The 14,976-nt window shown below is 59.9% G+C and overlaps 1 protein-coding gene across 5 annotated transcripts in view; it reads right to left on the reverse strand.

Moving 5' to 3' along the window:
- Positions 1–14,976, reverse strand: part of AGAP3 (ArfGAP with GTPase domain, ankyrin repeat and PH domain 3) — an 81,284-nt gene that overhangs the window by 2,808 nt on the left and 63,500 nt on the right. For all 5 annotated transcript variants that reach the window (XR_012579759.1, XR_012579755.1, XM_074538306.1 and 2 more), the window contains 4 exons: positions 13,116–13,277; positions 2,027–2,181; positions 1,498–1,588; positions 954–1,176 (listed from right to left, as the gene is read on the reverse strand). Coding sequence is in view for 3 of the 5 variants with exons in the window: in XM_074538306.1 (XP_074394407.1) it covers positions 954–1,176; positions 1,498–1,588; positions 2,027–2,181; positions 13,116–13,277 (631 nt within the window). In the remaining 2 variants the exon portion in view is untranslated. The remainder of the gene's footprint in view (positions 1–953; positions 1,177–1,497; positions 1,589–2,026; positions 2,182–13,115; positions 13,278–14,976) is intronic.

Below are 14,976 nucleotides of genomic sequence, written 5' to 3' on the forward strand. Positions count from 1 at the left end.
GAGACCGTTTGCCTGGGCCCCATGCACAAAAGGACACAAGTATCAGCACTGCCATGAGAACATACTTGTGTGAGCAGTGAACATCTGTCACATCCAGGTCTGTTCTGCCTAGCCCCTGCCGTGCCCCTGTGCCCACAGCTGCCACCGAGGCTCTGTCATCCCACTCTGGACACCTTCCCGACACTCCGTGCCCCTCCTTCAGCTCCCTACGGACACGGTGTGCTTGCAGCCATGCCTGCACAGCAGCAGCAGTGTCCTGCAGCCAGCCCCGCAGCTGTCCGTGTGCAGCTCCGGCTGCAGCCCCTCACCCCCGGTGCTGTGGGCCCGTGTGGGGCAGCTCGGGGACCATCCCTGCCGCAGGCCTGTGCGCGGGCCATGGCCAGCGGCAGGAAAAGGCCAGCGCTGCACACGCCAGCTCAGTGCCACGGGAGACACCTTATCGCTGCCGCCGTCCCGGCTGGTGCAGACAAAGGCTGTGTCCGCGTCCGTCCCGCCGGGGCGGCGGATCGATGCGCGCCGTGCCCCGCTATCTGCTGCCATTCTCTCCATCTGCGGCTGGCGGGCGGCCATCAATGGCGCGGCGCGCATGCGCGCTGCCGGCGGGCCTGACCCGCGCCCCGGCGCTGATAAGCGCAGAATGGGCTCTTGTCGGCCTGAGTGACAGGAGAGCGGCGGCGATCGGCACAGACAAGGGCTGAAAGGGACAGGCCCTGGGGACCCACAGCACGCCGCCAAGCCATCTCTCTTAACCCCTTCGGCTTCGCAGCTGGCCTCAGCCCCAGTGCCCCGCCAGGGTGGCAGGAGAGGGTGGCCAGTGCCTCACGGGCAGGTAGGAGCCCCACACTGGGGCATCTGAGGAATCCTGCCTGCCCCAATGGCTGCTCCCAACCCGTGCAGTGTCACCTTCTGTGCAGTTCCCAAGAAGCATCTCTGGGGTTCACCACCTCCCTTACCGACTGCTCTCAGGCGTGGGCTTGGGGTAGCCCTCCACCATTCCCTCCCAGACGGCGTTTGCGAGGGCGTTGCCAATGGCCGTCATGACCATGAGAAGCTCGCTAGGCCAGTCATCCAGGTCCAGGGAGCGCACACGGGACAGGTGGGTGCCCAGGTTGCGGTGGATCCCGGAGCACTCGATGCACATGAGAGCGCCCAGGTTCAGGCTGGCCCAGTCCGGATCTGAGGGCAGCAGGATGAGTGTTAATAACCTGCCCAGAGTCACCAGCCCGTCTCCTGCGGCTCAGACTCGTATCTGCAGGCACCTGCCCAGCAGAGCCCGTCCCAGCTGGGTGTCCCTGGAGAGGCCAGGCCCTCTGGCTGGCCCGGGAGGGGTCACAGGGTGGCAGTGGGGGCTGTACCCCACCCCGAGGAGCAGCTCCACTGCAGGACAGGGCAGCACAGACACACAGAGCAGGCGTCTCTGGGCTGAGACAGGGGGTGCCTGGAGCCCCCTCCCCTCCCCTCCTGCGTGAGCCCCCCGCCCAGGGTGCCATCTCTTACTGGGAGCATCGCAGTCCACGCAGAAGCTGTTCCCGCGCGCCGTGCGGACGGCCTGCATGGCCTGCGCGTCGCCCTGGCTGCCCAGCCGAGCCTGCAAAGAACCCCACACGGCCCTTCACTGCAGGCCAGCCCCCCTACCCGCACCCTGCACCCCTCCTGCCACGCCACACTGTGCTCCAGCAGGCTGCTCAGCATGCCGGCTCTGACAACAGAGGCTGGAGGGCCAGGGGAGCAGGGGACAGCGAGCCAAAGTGGGGAGAAAGGGCAGAAATGCCCAGGGAGGGAATGAACCATGAAGGATCCAGCCACACAGACTGAAGAGTACTCTGTGGGGCCAGAGCCAGGTGGGGACGAGGTGACAAGAAACGCAAGGGAACTGCACAGTCCCAGGGACAGGACTGAACTCCCACTGGGAGGAGAGGGATCCCAAAGGATTCAGCGTGGACAGACAGGCCAGTGTGGGACATGGAGGAATGTAGCAAAGCAGATGCCAGAGAAGACAGAACAGAAGCTGGCCAAGACCTCTTACCTTGTTTTTGCTGCTCTCACAGCCCTGCAGGCTGGCCAGGATCTGGCTCTCAATGGCCTGTACCCAGAGCTCTCGCTCCTCTGACGTTGAGGCTTCAAAGAGCCACGTCTGCCCCGTCAGTGACACGATAATGAACTCAAATGGCTCATCTGGTTCTGGAAGAGAAAGGCGTGCCTAACGTGAGACTGGGAAGGAGGAGGTCTGCCATGGGACAGATCCTGCCGTCCGCACATGGCAGGGCTGAGGCAGCAGCAGAGCCCAGCAGGCTGGGACAGGCAAGTCCCTGTCTCCTCCTGCAGAGAAGAATGAGAGCTCTGTGCCAGCCCTGCCCCTCACAGCTCCACTGGCTTGTGGAGCTCTCCCTGCCCTGTGTCCCACCCTCAGAGAAAGCTGCCAGCCTCTGGAGCAGTGCAATCAGCTCCTCCACGGGGCCAGTGCCTGCAGACAGCCCCAGTGCCAGGGCTCTGTGCCCGCCCTGGACGGGCCCTGCACACGGAGTGAGAGGCCTGGAAGAGGAGCCTGTGCAGCGGCTCACAGGCAGCTCCTCACCAAGGCTCACGAGGTGCTCTGCCCTGCTAACACCTGCCAGCCTGGCTCTGCCTCACACGGCCCCCCACGGGCACAGTTCATGGGGTGTCGTGTCAGCCTCACACCCAGCACCAGCATTTACCTTTTATTGCCAACTTCAGTAGTTAGTGCAGTAAATGACTTAACTAAGCGGGGCCTGAATGGAATGACTAATAAACGTTATGTCACAGCACACGCTTCAGCTCATAGCAAAATGATTTGTAATTACCTAATTAGCGTTATGCAAATAACACCCTCATCTCCATAATGTGCCTTCCCAGCTCTCTATTAAAAGCAGGGAGTCAACTGCTCAGCTCCAGAGACAGCGCGGAGGCCGAGGGGCCTCTGGCCCACATCAAGGCAGAGCTGCGCTGGCCTCAAGCCTGGCAGGGCCTGTGCACACCGGGCATGATGTGGGGAGGTGAGCAGGGGAGTCTGGAGGGGTTTGAGGGGGATCCCCCTCCTCTCCCTGACTTCTGTGCCACACAGAGGGCTCTCACTGCACAGGGGAGCAGCAGAAAGGCAGACACTGATGAGCTGCACAGCCCACAGTGAGGGGCTGCAGAGGCCCCTGGCTGTGTCCCACCAAGGGCATGGCCACCCTCAGCTACTGCGGGGCCTCCTGGGCCCACCTGAGCCAGGCTGTGTCCACAAACATCCCCAGAACACGGTGCAGCCCTGGGAAGCCTCCTCAGCAGAGACAGGTCCGTTGGGCACGATGGGAGTGCACAGCCCTTGCTCCAGGCTCGTGGTCAGCACCTGCACGGACAAGCACCAGGCCTGGAGACCACCAGTGTTTGTGAACTGGTGCAGGAGCACAAGGCTGGGTCTCCACGCTATCCTGGCCTGGAGAGAATGGAATGACTCCAGCATGAGGGCTTGGCTTGTCCTTCCCAGATAGGAAGGCAAGGCTCTTTTACTCATTTCACCCTAAATCAGCCTGGGACTCCTCCTCTGGGGAAAGATGTCTGCAGCTGCATGTGTCCTGCTGGAGTGAGAGACTGAGCCCTCAGGAGGATGACAGACTGCAGGGAGAGGGTAGTCAGCCACGCTGCTGGACTCTCCCCTCTGTGATGCACAGGTGTAACTGGGACATCCCACTTGTCCAACACTTTCCTCCAGCTCTCAGCCACAGGAGAGACCCCATAGACATCAAGTCCCAGCTCAAGAACAAGATTCTTGGAAAATATACAGCTGCCAGCCTGTGAATACTGGGAGAGGAAATAACCAGGCAACAGCCAGGCTAACAGGCACTGCCTCCTTTGCTTGCTGGCACCAGCCCCTGTGAGTGCTGCCAGCGCCCAGCACGGGCAGGGAGCCCCCAGACTGCAGGGAAGCCAGGACCATCCATCCCCCCACAGCCCCAGGGCTGCTGAGCACTCCCAGCCCCAGCAATGAGCAGCAGCTCTGTGGGCAGAGGCTGCCCAGGTGCTGCAGGGAGCATCTGCCGACAGTGCTCCTGGGGCACCCTGACACATCACAACAGGCCCTGCTCTCAAACCTCGTCCTGCCTTGGTCTGAGCCACCTGTGGCTGCTGCTGCTGCTGTGTTGCTGAGCCCAAGCCAGCTGCCTGGACTGGGGAAGCACTGGGTGCACTTAGAGTCCTCCTCCTGCTGCTGAGGCACTCCTGCACAGCAGGACGAGGACATCACAGTCAGCAGGACACAGCGAGGGCTCACACAGCTCCATCTTCCCTGTTCCTGTTTGCCCAGCACCTCCCCACCAAGCAGGCAGGCAGGAATCCTGCACCTGTGCACTTCCCAGGGAAGCAGACGTCAGCCCTGCCTGCCCAGGGCTCTGGTGTGGGGGTCACTGCTGCTCCTTGAGGCACCACGCTCCCAGCACTCTGCTCAGGACATTCACAGCAGGGCAGGAGCTTCCCTCCTTCTGGGTGAGAGGCTTCTGGGGCTCCAACCTGACTTGGACAGACTTTCCTGCTGTCACAGCTGAGGGACATTCCAGAGCTCTGGGGCTGCCCAGTCCCAGCCCTGGGAGCAGTCCCAGGCCAACCAAAGCCCTGGCGCCAGCTCTGCAAGATGCAGGACCTCCGTTCCCCTCCTGCTTTGTGCCTCCTGGATTCCAGCTTCACGCCAAACAAAGGCCCTGTTGCTCTCGGAGCCCGGGAAGAGCTAACAAAGGACCACAGCTTTTCTGCTGTGCTGTGGCCAATTCCCCACCTCACAGTGTAGGACAGCACTCTGGGGCTGGATCTCTCTGGAGGCCTCAGCACACATGACTATGACAGAAGAGTGTGGCACTGCATGGACACACCCTGCAGCATTCACACAGGAGGACCAGCAGAGTTGGGGAGGGAATCAAGGACTTGCAGCAGCTTTGAATGCTGTGCACACCCACCTCCTGGGATGGTCTAGGACCAGCTCCCGAGCTCCTCAGGGCACCCATACAAGTTGAATCAGACTTGAGCAGTTGTTTTAGGGAAAGCACTGGGTATTCTCAGCTTCTTCTGGGGAGAGGTACAGGTTTCCAATGTGGCAGGGCCATTTCTGGCCGGATGAGAGGGAGGCACCAAGCAGATGACATAAGCAGAAGGGTTTAGACTAACTCTGCTGAAGCAGAACTGGCAGAACTCCCTCTCCTGCCCCACACATGGGCACAGCTCCTTCCTGGAGGCCAGAGAAGTGCCAGTGCTTGCCAGCTCCAGCCTGACTGGGCTCAGACCTCAGAGGACGCCACTCCTACAGGAGCAGGGAGCCCTTCCCAGCTGCCTCTGAGTGAGCGGCTGCCTGGGGGCAGATGGCAGAGCCTGGCCGCCAGCCCCTCCATGGCAGAGCCCCCAGCCCCACGATTGCAGAGCCCCCAGCCCCACCATAGCAGAGCCTCTAGCGATTGCAGAGCCCCAGCCCTGGGATGGCAGAGCCCCCAGCCCTGGGATGGCAGAGCCCCCAGCCCCACCATGGCAGAACCCCCAGCCCTGCGATGGCAGAGCCCCCAGCCCCACGATTGCAGAGCCCCCAGCCCTGCGACTGCAGAGCCCCCAGCCCCACCATGGCAGAGCCTCTAGCGATTGCAGAGCCCCAGCCCTGGGATGGCAGAGCCCCCAACCCCGGCATGGCAGAGCCCCCAGCCCCACCATGGCAGAGCCACCAGCCCTGTGATGGCAGAGCCCCCAGCCCTGTGATGGCAGAGCCCCCAGCCCCGGGATGGCAGAGCCCCCAGCCCTGTGATGGCAGAGCCCCCAGCCCTGTTATGGCAGACCCCCAGCCCCACCATGGCAGAGCCCCCAGCCCCACCATGGCAGACCCCCAGCCCTGTAGCTGCCCCAGTGTGCTGGTGGGAGCCCATTACACCACATCCATTAGAATTAGTGGGCAGTGGAAATGAATGCGCTGCCTCTCTCTCTCTCTTGATGATTTTTTGATGATGTTTTAAAGACTGAGCTCCGTGAAGAGTTGCTGAGCAGAGTGGTGTGAGCCAGCTCTGCTAATGGGTGTTAACCCCATGACCCCCTCCCAACGCTGCCCCAGAAGCAGGGCTCTGAGCAGGAGCAGGATGAGGAGGGCACAGCCGGACAGCAGGGCCCCGTGGCACCCAGAGCCCAGCGGCAGCCAGCAGCATGGGCAGGGCCGGCAGGGACAGGAGCAGCCCAGGACAGGCTCCCTCCCTCTGCCAGCACCCCAGCCCTGGGCAAAGCACCACGGGGCTGCCAAGAACGAGGGATGGAGACATCCTGTGCGAGACCAGAGGGACAGCAGGAGGGTATGCAGTGCCCACCAGGATGCAAGGGAGCCTGCACCTGCTGCTCAAGGCAGCCCTGGGGCGAGGGTGCCCAGTGGAACAGCGTGTCCCACTGACACCTGTGGGATGCCAGAGAGGAAAAGGAAGGGGAGCTGCAGTGACACAGAGTGCTGCCTTCACAGCTTGTGCCAAGCCCCCTCTCTAAGCTCTGAGTGGGGGGAAGTACAGCTCTGAGCACAAGGGGTACACTGGGGAGCTAAAAACACCTCAGCTTCAATACAGAGCTGGGGCAGAGCTTGGTCCTGCTCTGCAAAGGGCGCTGGCTACACCCTGCACTGGTGCCCAGCCCAGAGAGCCTCCTGCAGGGACCCTGACGTGGAGCCACGGGAGCAGTACTCCCCAGCTCCACTCCCACGGACACCCTGCTTCGCCGTGGGGTGCACGCAGGCAGCGTGGGACAGGCTGGGCCCATGCCTCACCCCTACCCCAGATGCCCCCACACAGCTTGGGGCAGCACTCTCAGAGCACAGGCAGCAATAAGGGGGGCTGCGCCCTGCCCCAGAAGCACCAGGACACGAAGCAGCTCTGTGAGGACAGAGGATGGAGCAGTGTCCCTCTGGTCTGCATCAAGTGCAGCAGGACTGTGCTCCCACATTTGGACATGGCACAGCAATTCCCTGTCTGTACAGGGCACTGGACAGAGCTTCCCCACACCAGCCCAAAGGCCCAGGGCAGCACTTTCTTCCCTCATGGGAGGGGAGAGTTCAGCACAGGGGATGGCAGGAGCATCTCCATCCCAGCACACCAGGCAGAGAGCCTTCCATGCCAGACAGCTTCTCAGCAGGCTCCTTCCTGAGCAGATGGGAGCAGGACAGTGCAGGACACCTTCCCTGCAACCCGACAGGTCCAGCAGAGAGGAACAGGATTCCACTCAACATCAGCAACACAGGAAGCAGAGCTGCCACTGAGCCCCACTCCTAAAGCAGAAGTTTCCTCTGTCACCTCTGCTCTTCACCATCTCCCAGTCACATCCAGCCTCTCCCTCTCCCTGCAGGCCGTCCTTCTCCCACTCCCACCCCTTCTCCCACTTTGTGCCGGCATATAGAAGTACCTCCAGATGCCCTGGAGAGTGGGTAGTCACGCAGGGAGGGGTGGGGGGACGCCTCCAGCATGTGGGGCACACGGCAGGAACCAGAGCAGGGCCTGTCAGACCTGCAGGGAGACGCTGGCCCGCAGCTCTGCTCTCTGGCTGCCAAGCCCGTGGGAAGGGTCCTGGAGCAGGGCAGCCAGCAGCCCCTGGCCTCGGGTGCTTGTTTGCAAGCTGCGACTGTACCATATCATTATGAGGTGTTTGGGATATCAACAAATTAGCAGGCGTCTGGGAAGAGAAGGATGCAGCACCATTCGTAAATGTCAGCTCGCTACCTCCTCATTTTGCAGATCATTAAACCCAATATTCCCAACCTGTATTAGTGCGACAGGGACAGGCCCTCCGCGGGGACAGGCGCCGGGAGAGCGCAGCAGGAGCAGCGCCGTGCCGAGCCCCCAGTGCCGCTGCCCCCAGAGTGCCCCCAGAGTGCCCCAGGGATGGCGTGGGGCTGGGGGCGGCAGCAGGGGGCACACTGAGCTGGGCCAGGGGCATACGGTGGGGTCACAAACGTGTGCGGGGAAGGACAGCGTGTCAGGAGGAGCAGGTGCTCCCAAGAGACACCGCAGCTGCACAGGGGCGTGCAGGGGGTCACACAAGGGTCCAACGGTGTTGTTTCTGTGTACGTGGCAGGGAGGATGCGATGTGGGGTGCAGTGTGTGCACAGGGGGGGGCAGGCCTGGGGGTGTGTGCAGGTGTCAGGGACGCAGGTCACAGAAGGGAGGGCACAGACAGCACGGGCTTCATGGTGTGAGCAGGGGCTCGTGGCAGGGTCAGGGGTGTGCACATGAGGGTCCCTCAGAGGGGAACACAGAGCTGTGAAAGGTCCCCAGGAACCACAGACTGAAGGGGTGGGATCTGATGGAGACAGGGGACCAGCTGAACCAAAGAATGCCCAGCACAGGCTGCCTCCCTCCCGCCAGGACTGAGCAGGGAGCTCCAAGGTCCGTAATGAGCTGGAGTGACTTGTTAGCACTGAATTAAGAGGCTTGGTGGAAGGAAGCGCGGGTGACAAAGCTGTGTGGGGCAGGCGGGAGCTGAGCGATAGCAGCTGGAATCCCCAGCAATCTGGTGAGCACGGCTCAGCCTCACACTCCTGCCTTGCCACGATGGGCCTCGACAGCCCCTGACAGTTGGCATTAATCACGCACATCGCCCCAACACAACTCTTTACTGGCCATCAATTTCCTGTGGGTTTTAAAACTAAAAAACAAAGACAAAACCGCGTCGTTTGGCCGCCACTGAGAAGCACATTAAGGGGCTGTCAGCTTCTCGCCATGCACCCTGCATCACTCTTTAAGCACATGAGAAGTTCATTATCCCCCGGAGCTGTGGCAGCCATGGGGAGAGCGGAGCAGGGAGCGTCGCAAAGGTGCCGCTGCCCTCAGCCGTGTCTGCTGCTCTTGGGCCCTCCTGGGAGCACCAACAGGGGCCAGGCAAACAGGAGAGGGGCTGCAGGGGGGCTGTGGGCTGCTCCACGCCAGGACAGGGCACTCCTGGCCACAGAGCTGTGCTGGGCTCTGGTAAGAGCAGACTTTCCCGATGGTCCTTGCAGGATGACACTGCACCTACACCAGGGGATGAGCATCTCCGTCCCTTGACAGCCTGACACGCGTTTGCCAGCCTGTGGGTGCTCCCTGACAGCCCGAGCTGCACTCCCCAGCTCGGTGACATCTCCGGCAGCCCAATCCCACGCCTGCCATAGTTTGCGGATGCTCCCTGGCAGCCTGACACAGAGCTCTCTTTAACATGAGCCCATGTAAAAAAGCAACAGCTCGTTTGATTTATGATACTTCAGAACAACTAAGATTCAATTGCTCTGCACGTCCCTGGCTCTGATTACCTCCTAAATGAGATAAACTGATGGCAATTTATCCCCAGACCTCACCAACTTTCCCAGGATGCTAACCTGAGCTGCTCGTGCCTAGCTCCCGGCGTGGGGCGGGTGGAGGCAGGTGCAGGCAGCCCGAGCACAGCGCAAACCTGCTCCCTCCACAGCCCCGGGGCTGCTGCTGCCCGCAGGGATGCTGTCACCGAGGCTGAGCCTGGCACCCTGCCTGGCCCCTGCAGCTCCTGGAAGGTGGGGAGTTTGGGGGTGTCCCTCCACAGTACTCCCCACACCAGTACAGCCACACTGAGCGAGCTAACAGAAAGCAGGGCTGCTCACTGGGCTGTCCCCACGCTCCTGCCAGGACAGTGAACCTCCACAGAGGGACGAGCACCACGAGGGGACAGCAGCTCAGCCACACGGGATGGCAGCTCCGCCACAGGGCCCGATAGCCCGCTCCTGGCACAGCAATTTCACACTTTCACCATGCTGACTATGCAAAAGCAAAAACCTCAAATTACCCTGCTCTGAAAAAACTGCCATTAACTGTTCAAAGCAGCTAAAAAAGATTCAAGGGGGTATCAGTCATACTTATGAACACCAGTCCACGACACAAACCACTGGCCATGCCCATGGTGTGGGGCAATGCTCAGCCCAGGGTCCACAGCTGGACCATTCAGACATTGGCTCAGCATCTCCTCATGCTTGTTGCCAGGCTCTGGTTGGCATGCAGGACAGTGACCCATCATGGGTGGCACCTGAGCACCAGTCCGAGTCCCTCACTCCTCTGCCTTTGCCCTGCTGGTCTTGCTGATGAGCTACCACAGTGTCCAGAGCTGCATCAGTTCTTGGAACAGTCCTGGAGCTCAGAGCAGGAGAGAGACCAACCAAGTGACCCCCAGAGGTACCAGGGCAGGAGCTGTGCAGCTGGCACGTGGCAGGGGTGGATGGAAAGGATGTGTGACCCAGGTCCATAATTCATACTGAGCACAGGGATGCACATGGTCCTCTCTTGAGGATGTCCCCCTCATGCCAAAATGGGGCACACAGCTCATTGCTGCTGGCACTGGCTAAAACCAAGCTGGGAAGCTCAAAGTGCAGCAACAGTGGCTGCTCCCGTGGACTCAGAGCATGGTTCTGCTGGCACAGAGGCTGCCCACAGCAGCAGGTCCTGTTGATGCAGGGCAAGCTGGGAGCACGACAGAAGTGACCCAGCCTCTGGAGCTCCAATTTTGCAATTGGATCAATTTTCCAATACACTAGATTCTTTTAAAAAAGAAATGTGAGTTCAGATTGTCAACAGCTGACCAGAAGCCAGACACCCACCCTGCAGCAGCCCATGGCAGCGCTGTGCCCCAGCACAGGTCTGGGAGCAGCTGGTTGTGCCAGCTCTGCCCCAGCAGCACTGAGTGGGCAGGGGCTGCACCCACTCCCCTCTGGAGAAGGACACAGGGGCCTGGACAGCCTGGGTTCACACTGGAGACGTGGAGGATGAGCTGCCCCCTCTGCTGTGCCGTGCCCCCTTCACCCTCCCATGGTGCTCGCCCTGCTCCTTCCACTGCAGCACTGCAGCACTGCAGCATTGGCTGCCTGTGTGCCTGCGGGTCACGGGCGCCCCCTCAGCCCCAGAGCAGCTCAGCCGCCTGCTGCCAGCCCTGTGGCACCAGCAGCACTGCAGACCACACACTGCGGGCTCCTCCTGCTCCCAGTACTGGTGCCAGAGGTTCTGGCAGCACCAGCATCCACAGCGTGCAAGGTCTGTGCAGTGACAGGTGAAGTCTGGCAACCGACACTGGTAAATGAAGTTCTGTGTTGAAAAATGCCGAGGAATGCACACTGTAGGAAAAAGTTACATTGCTAAAACACCTGATAGGGCTCTAAATTAACTATATCAACCTGAGACACTTCAGGTAAGACAGATCTCTGCCCAGCTCACCACCACAGCCAAGGACCAGTGCAGGAAAAAACAAAAATACTCTGATGCACTCATGCTTGCCCCATGTCTGCACCCCCATCACTCCACCTTCCAGGGATGCTGCCAAACCAGGAAGGACAGAAAGAGTGACCATGTGTCTGAAGAAATATGCCTGTGAGATGATGGAAAACCTGGGATTGCTCAAAGACTCCTGTCCTGGGCACACAGGAAGGGTGACAGCCCTCCAGCCTGTGCATCTGGGAGCAGAGGGCTGGGAATTCTGCCAAGAACGCATGTGTTGTTCAAAAGGAACTAATCAAATTTTAAGACTTCAAGCAGTGGCTAGTCCATGTTACTGCTTCATAAAAGTGTTCCCACATTCAATTCCCTTTTCCACTAGGAAAAGGCATCCCATTCTGTGCAAGGTCAGGTCCCAGCCTCTGCACCTCCCACTCTCCATCACCTGAGCGGCCGCAGGACCAGAGCTCCTCTGCAAGCACTGATGCACCAGTCCTGTGCTTCCTGGCCTTTGCTGTGCTCAGCTGAGAGCCCTCGTGTCCCCATCACAAACCAAATCATCACAAAGGTCAGCTTTGGACCTCCTTTACAACTCCCTTGGCATTTATTTACAGGGCAGCACACACTACTTCAGCACAGGCTTTCTCAGTCTCACGTGTGGGGGTGCAAAACCATGCCCTCCTTCACTGCCCCACTATTCATACAAAGGATGAGCCTCTCCTCTTGCCCAGCACTGGGCTGAGAACTGCAAACCAATCTGGGCAGAGCAACAGTGGGTCTGAGGAGGCAACACACACACAGAGCCAAGAACAAAGTGCCAATACAGGCAAAGCTTCTTGCTGTCCATGGGACACCAGTTTGACAGACTCAAACCATGCTCAAGGTTCCTCAATCCACCACCACAGAGGGGAAGCCTGTCTTAGACTTGTGCATTTCAGATGCAGACAACTACAACAGTGAAAAAACCCAGCAGAGCAGCCCAGCTCTGCACATCATCAGACAATGATTCCAAGAACAAGAACTTGAGCTGCTCTGCTATGGGACACCTGGGCTGCTGGACCGCAGGCAGACTGGAGCAAGGTGCCAGGGCAGCTGCAGCATCTTCAGGTACAGACTAATATTTCCTGGATTGTTTTGCAGCAACTGTTAACTTCAAACACTTGTACTGAAACTTCCTTCCCTGTGAATTATATCTTTACTTTGGTTCACTGCAGAAGCTTATTTAGTGCTGTGGGACAGGATGACCAAGGATAAAGTCACATCTCACTTTTCCAGCAGCTATATCATGATGCAGGCTTTAGAGAACAGGACTGCCAGGCTCATCTCCACCTGGACAACTCTGGGGTCTTCCCCATGCCTTGCAGCCTCCCTGTCAAGCTTTGGGTCCCTCTTCAGCAAGCACAGACACCAGAATTTCTCAGCACAAGCCCTATCAGCTCTCTGAACATTGGGAAAGCAATCACATACCTTCAGGGGTCCCCTGAAGCAGACCAGCTCTTCCAAAAGACCCTTAGCTTGAGGCAGGTGCCCAGCACAGGTCTTCTAAATTATGAAAGTCTGGGCAATTTACAAGTCAGCGAAATTAGGTCCTTGCAGTGGGAAGTGTCTGAGAGCACACCTTAACCATATGGTGTACTCTCAGGGCTGCTGCTACAGTTAGCAATTGTAATTACCAGTGACTGTCTGAGCACACACAGGCATGATGGTGGTTGTGCAGGACATGTGGGAAATGAAGGGAAAGGCAGATCAGAGAGGCTGGTAGCCTTTTCCTGCCCCAGCCCAAGCTGCTGGGACCAGGAGTGCTCTGAGCCGCAGGTCACCACTGAGCCCTGCATGAGGAGCCCCCCAAGCCCCAGGCCCCAGAGAGCAGCCAGGACCCTGTGAGCAGCAGACCTGCCCCAGGCAGACCCTTCCTACCTTCTGCTGCTGTGCTGGGGCCATCCAGCCGAGTTGTCCCTGTGCTCTTTTTCCTGCGATGCTTTTTCCTGTTGGCATGTGGTGACGGAGGCGGCTCCAGCTTTGGGCTGGCAGCACTGGAAATGTTTGGGCTGGAGCTGAGGGAGTCGGCAGTACCGTTAGCTGGGGAGAGAAATAAGGCAAGTCATGCACATGGGACAGTGACACTCCTCTCCCAGAGACACAAAGTGCTCTGGAACCAGCCTCGGTACTTGGCTGGCTCGACCCACACAACCCCATGAGACAGGGCAGGACCTGCAAAGCCCCATGGCACAGGGCCACTCCCACACCCACTGCAGCTGAGGGCTGGCAGATCCCACAGGGGCAGCCAGGCTGGACCCCCTTGGCACTGGGATCCGTGCAGAACGATCCCACAGGGCAGTCAGGCTGGACCAGTCTGCACTGGGATCTGTGCAGAACAATCCCAGAGGGGCAGTCAGGCTGTGCTCCCTTGGCACTGGGATCCATGCAGAACAATCCCACAGGGCAGTCAGGCTGGACCAGGCTGCACTGGGATCCATGCAGAACGATCCTACAGGGGCAGCCAGGCTGTACCCCCTTGGCACTGGGATCCATGCAGAACGACCCCACAGGGCAGTCAGGCTGGACCAGTCTGCACTGGGGTCCGTGCAGAACGATCCCATAGGGGCAGTCAGGCTGGACCAGTCTGCACTGGGATCCGTGCAGAACAATCCCAGAGGGGCAGCCAGGCTGTACTCCCTTGGCACTGGGGTCCGTGCAGAACAATCCCAGAGGGGCAGCCAGGCTGTACCCCCTTGGCACTGGGATCTGTGCAGAACGATCCCACAGGGGCAGCCAGGCTGGGCCAGTCTGCACTGGGATCCGTGCAGAACAATCCCACAGGGCAGCCAGGCTGGACCCCCTTGGCCCTGGGATCCATGCAGAATGATCCTACAGGGGCAGCCAGGCTGTACCCCCTTGGCACTGGGGTCCGTGCAGAACGATCCCGCAGGGGCAGCCAGGCTGGACCCCCTTGGCACTGGGATCTATGCAGAATGATCCTACAGGGGCAGTCAGGCTGGACCAGTCTGCACTGGGATCCATGCAGAACAATCCCACAGGGCAGCCAGGCTGGACCAGTCTGCACTGGGATCCGTGCAGAACAATCCCACAGGGCAGTCAGGCTGGGCCAGTCTGCACTGGGATCCATGCAGAACAATCCCACAGGGCAGCCAGGCTGTACCCCCTTGGCACTGGGATCCATGCAGAACAATCCCACAGGGCAGTCAGGCTGGACCAGTCTGCACTGGGATCCGTGCAGAACGACCCCACAGGGCAGTCAGGCTGTGCTCCCTTGGCACTGGGATCCATGCAGAACGATCCCACAGGGGCAGCACCGGCACCCGCGCAGCCGGACGCATGCAGCAGCACCTCTGCAGCAGCCCGGGGTCCCCAGCGAGTGCCCTCACAGGCAGTGCCCTGACAGGGCTGGGAGGCGTTTGGGGAAGGGACAGCCCAGGAGGTGATGTGGCTCTCGGGGCAGAGCCGGGCCCCAGGGCCTGTGCAGAAGCCCTGCCCTCCCAGCACTGCTCTGCCAGACGAGGTGACTGGGGCTGCCACACTCAGGAACCTGAGCGTGATGGGCTCAATAGGCTTCCGATACGGAGCTGAAGAAGCTGCATCCCCAGCAGCAACGCACCAAATTTATCCTCAATCATACTGTTCCTTACAATTAATAGCAGAATTAGAAACAATCAGGGAGCTGCCTAATTACTGTCAATTAGAGTGCGCTAATCAAGCTCCGATCACACACACACACGCTGCCGCTGCACTCACCATTAAATGTCAAATTTCATTAGAG

The sequence above is a fragment of the Zonotrichia albicollis genome, chromosome 1 (genome assembly GCF_047830755.1).
Source record: "Zonotrichia albicollis isolate bZonAlb1 chromosome 1, bZonAlb1.hap1, whole genome shotgun sequence".
In the NCBI taxonomy this organism is placed as follows: Eukaryota; Metazoa; Chordata; class Aves; order Passeriformes; family Passerellidae; genus Zonotrichia; species Zonotrichia albicollis.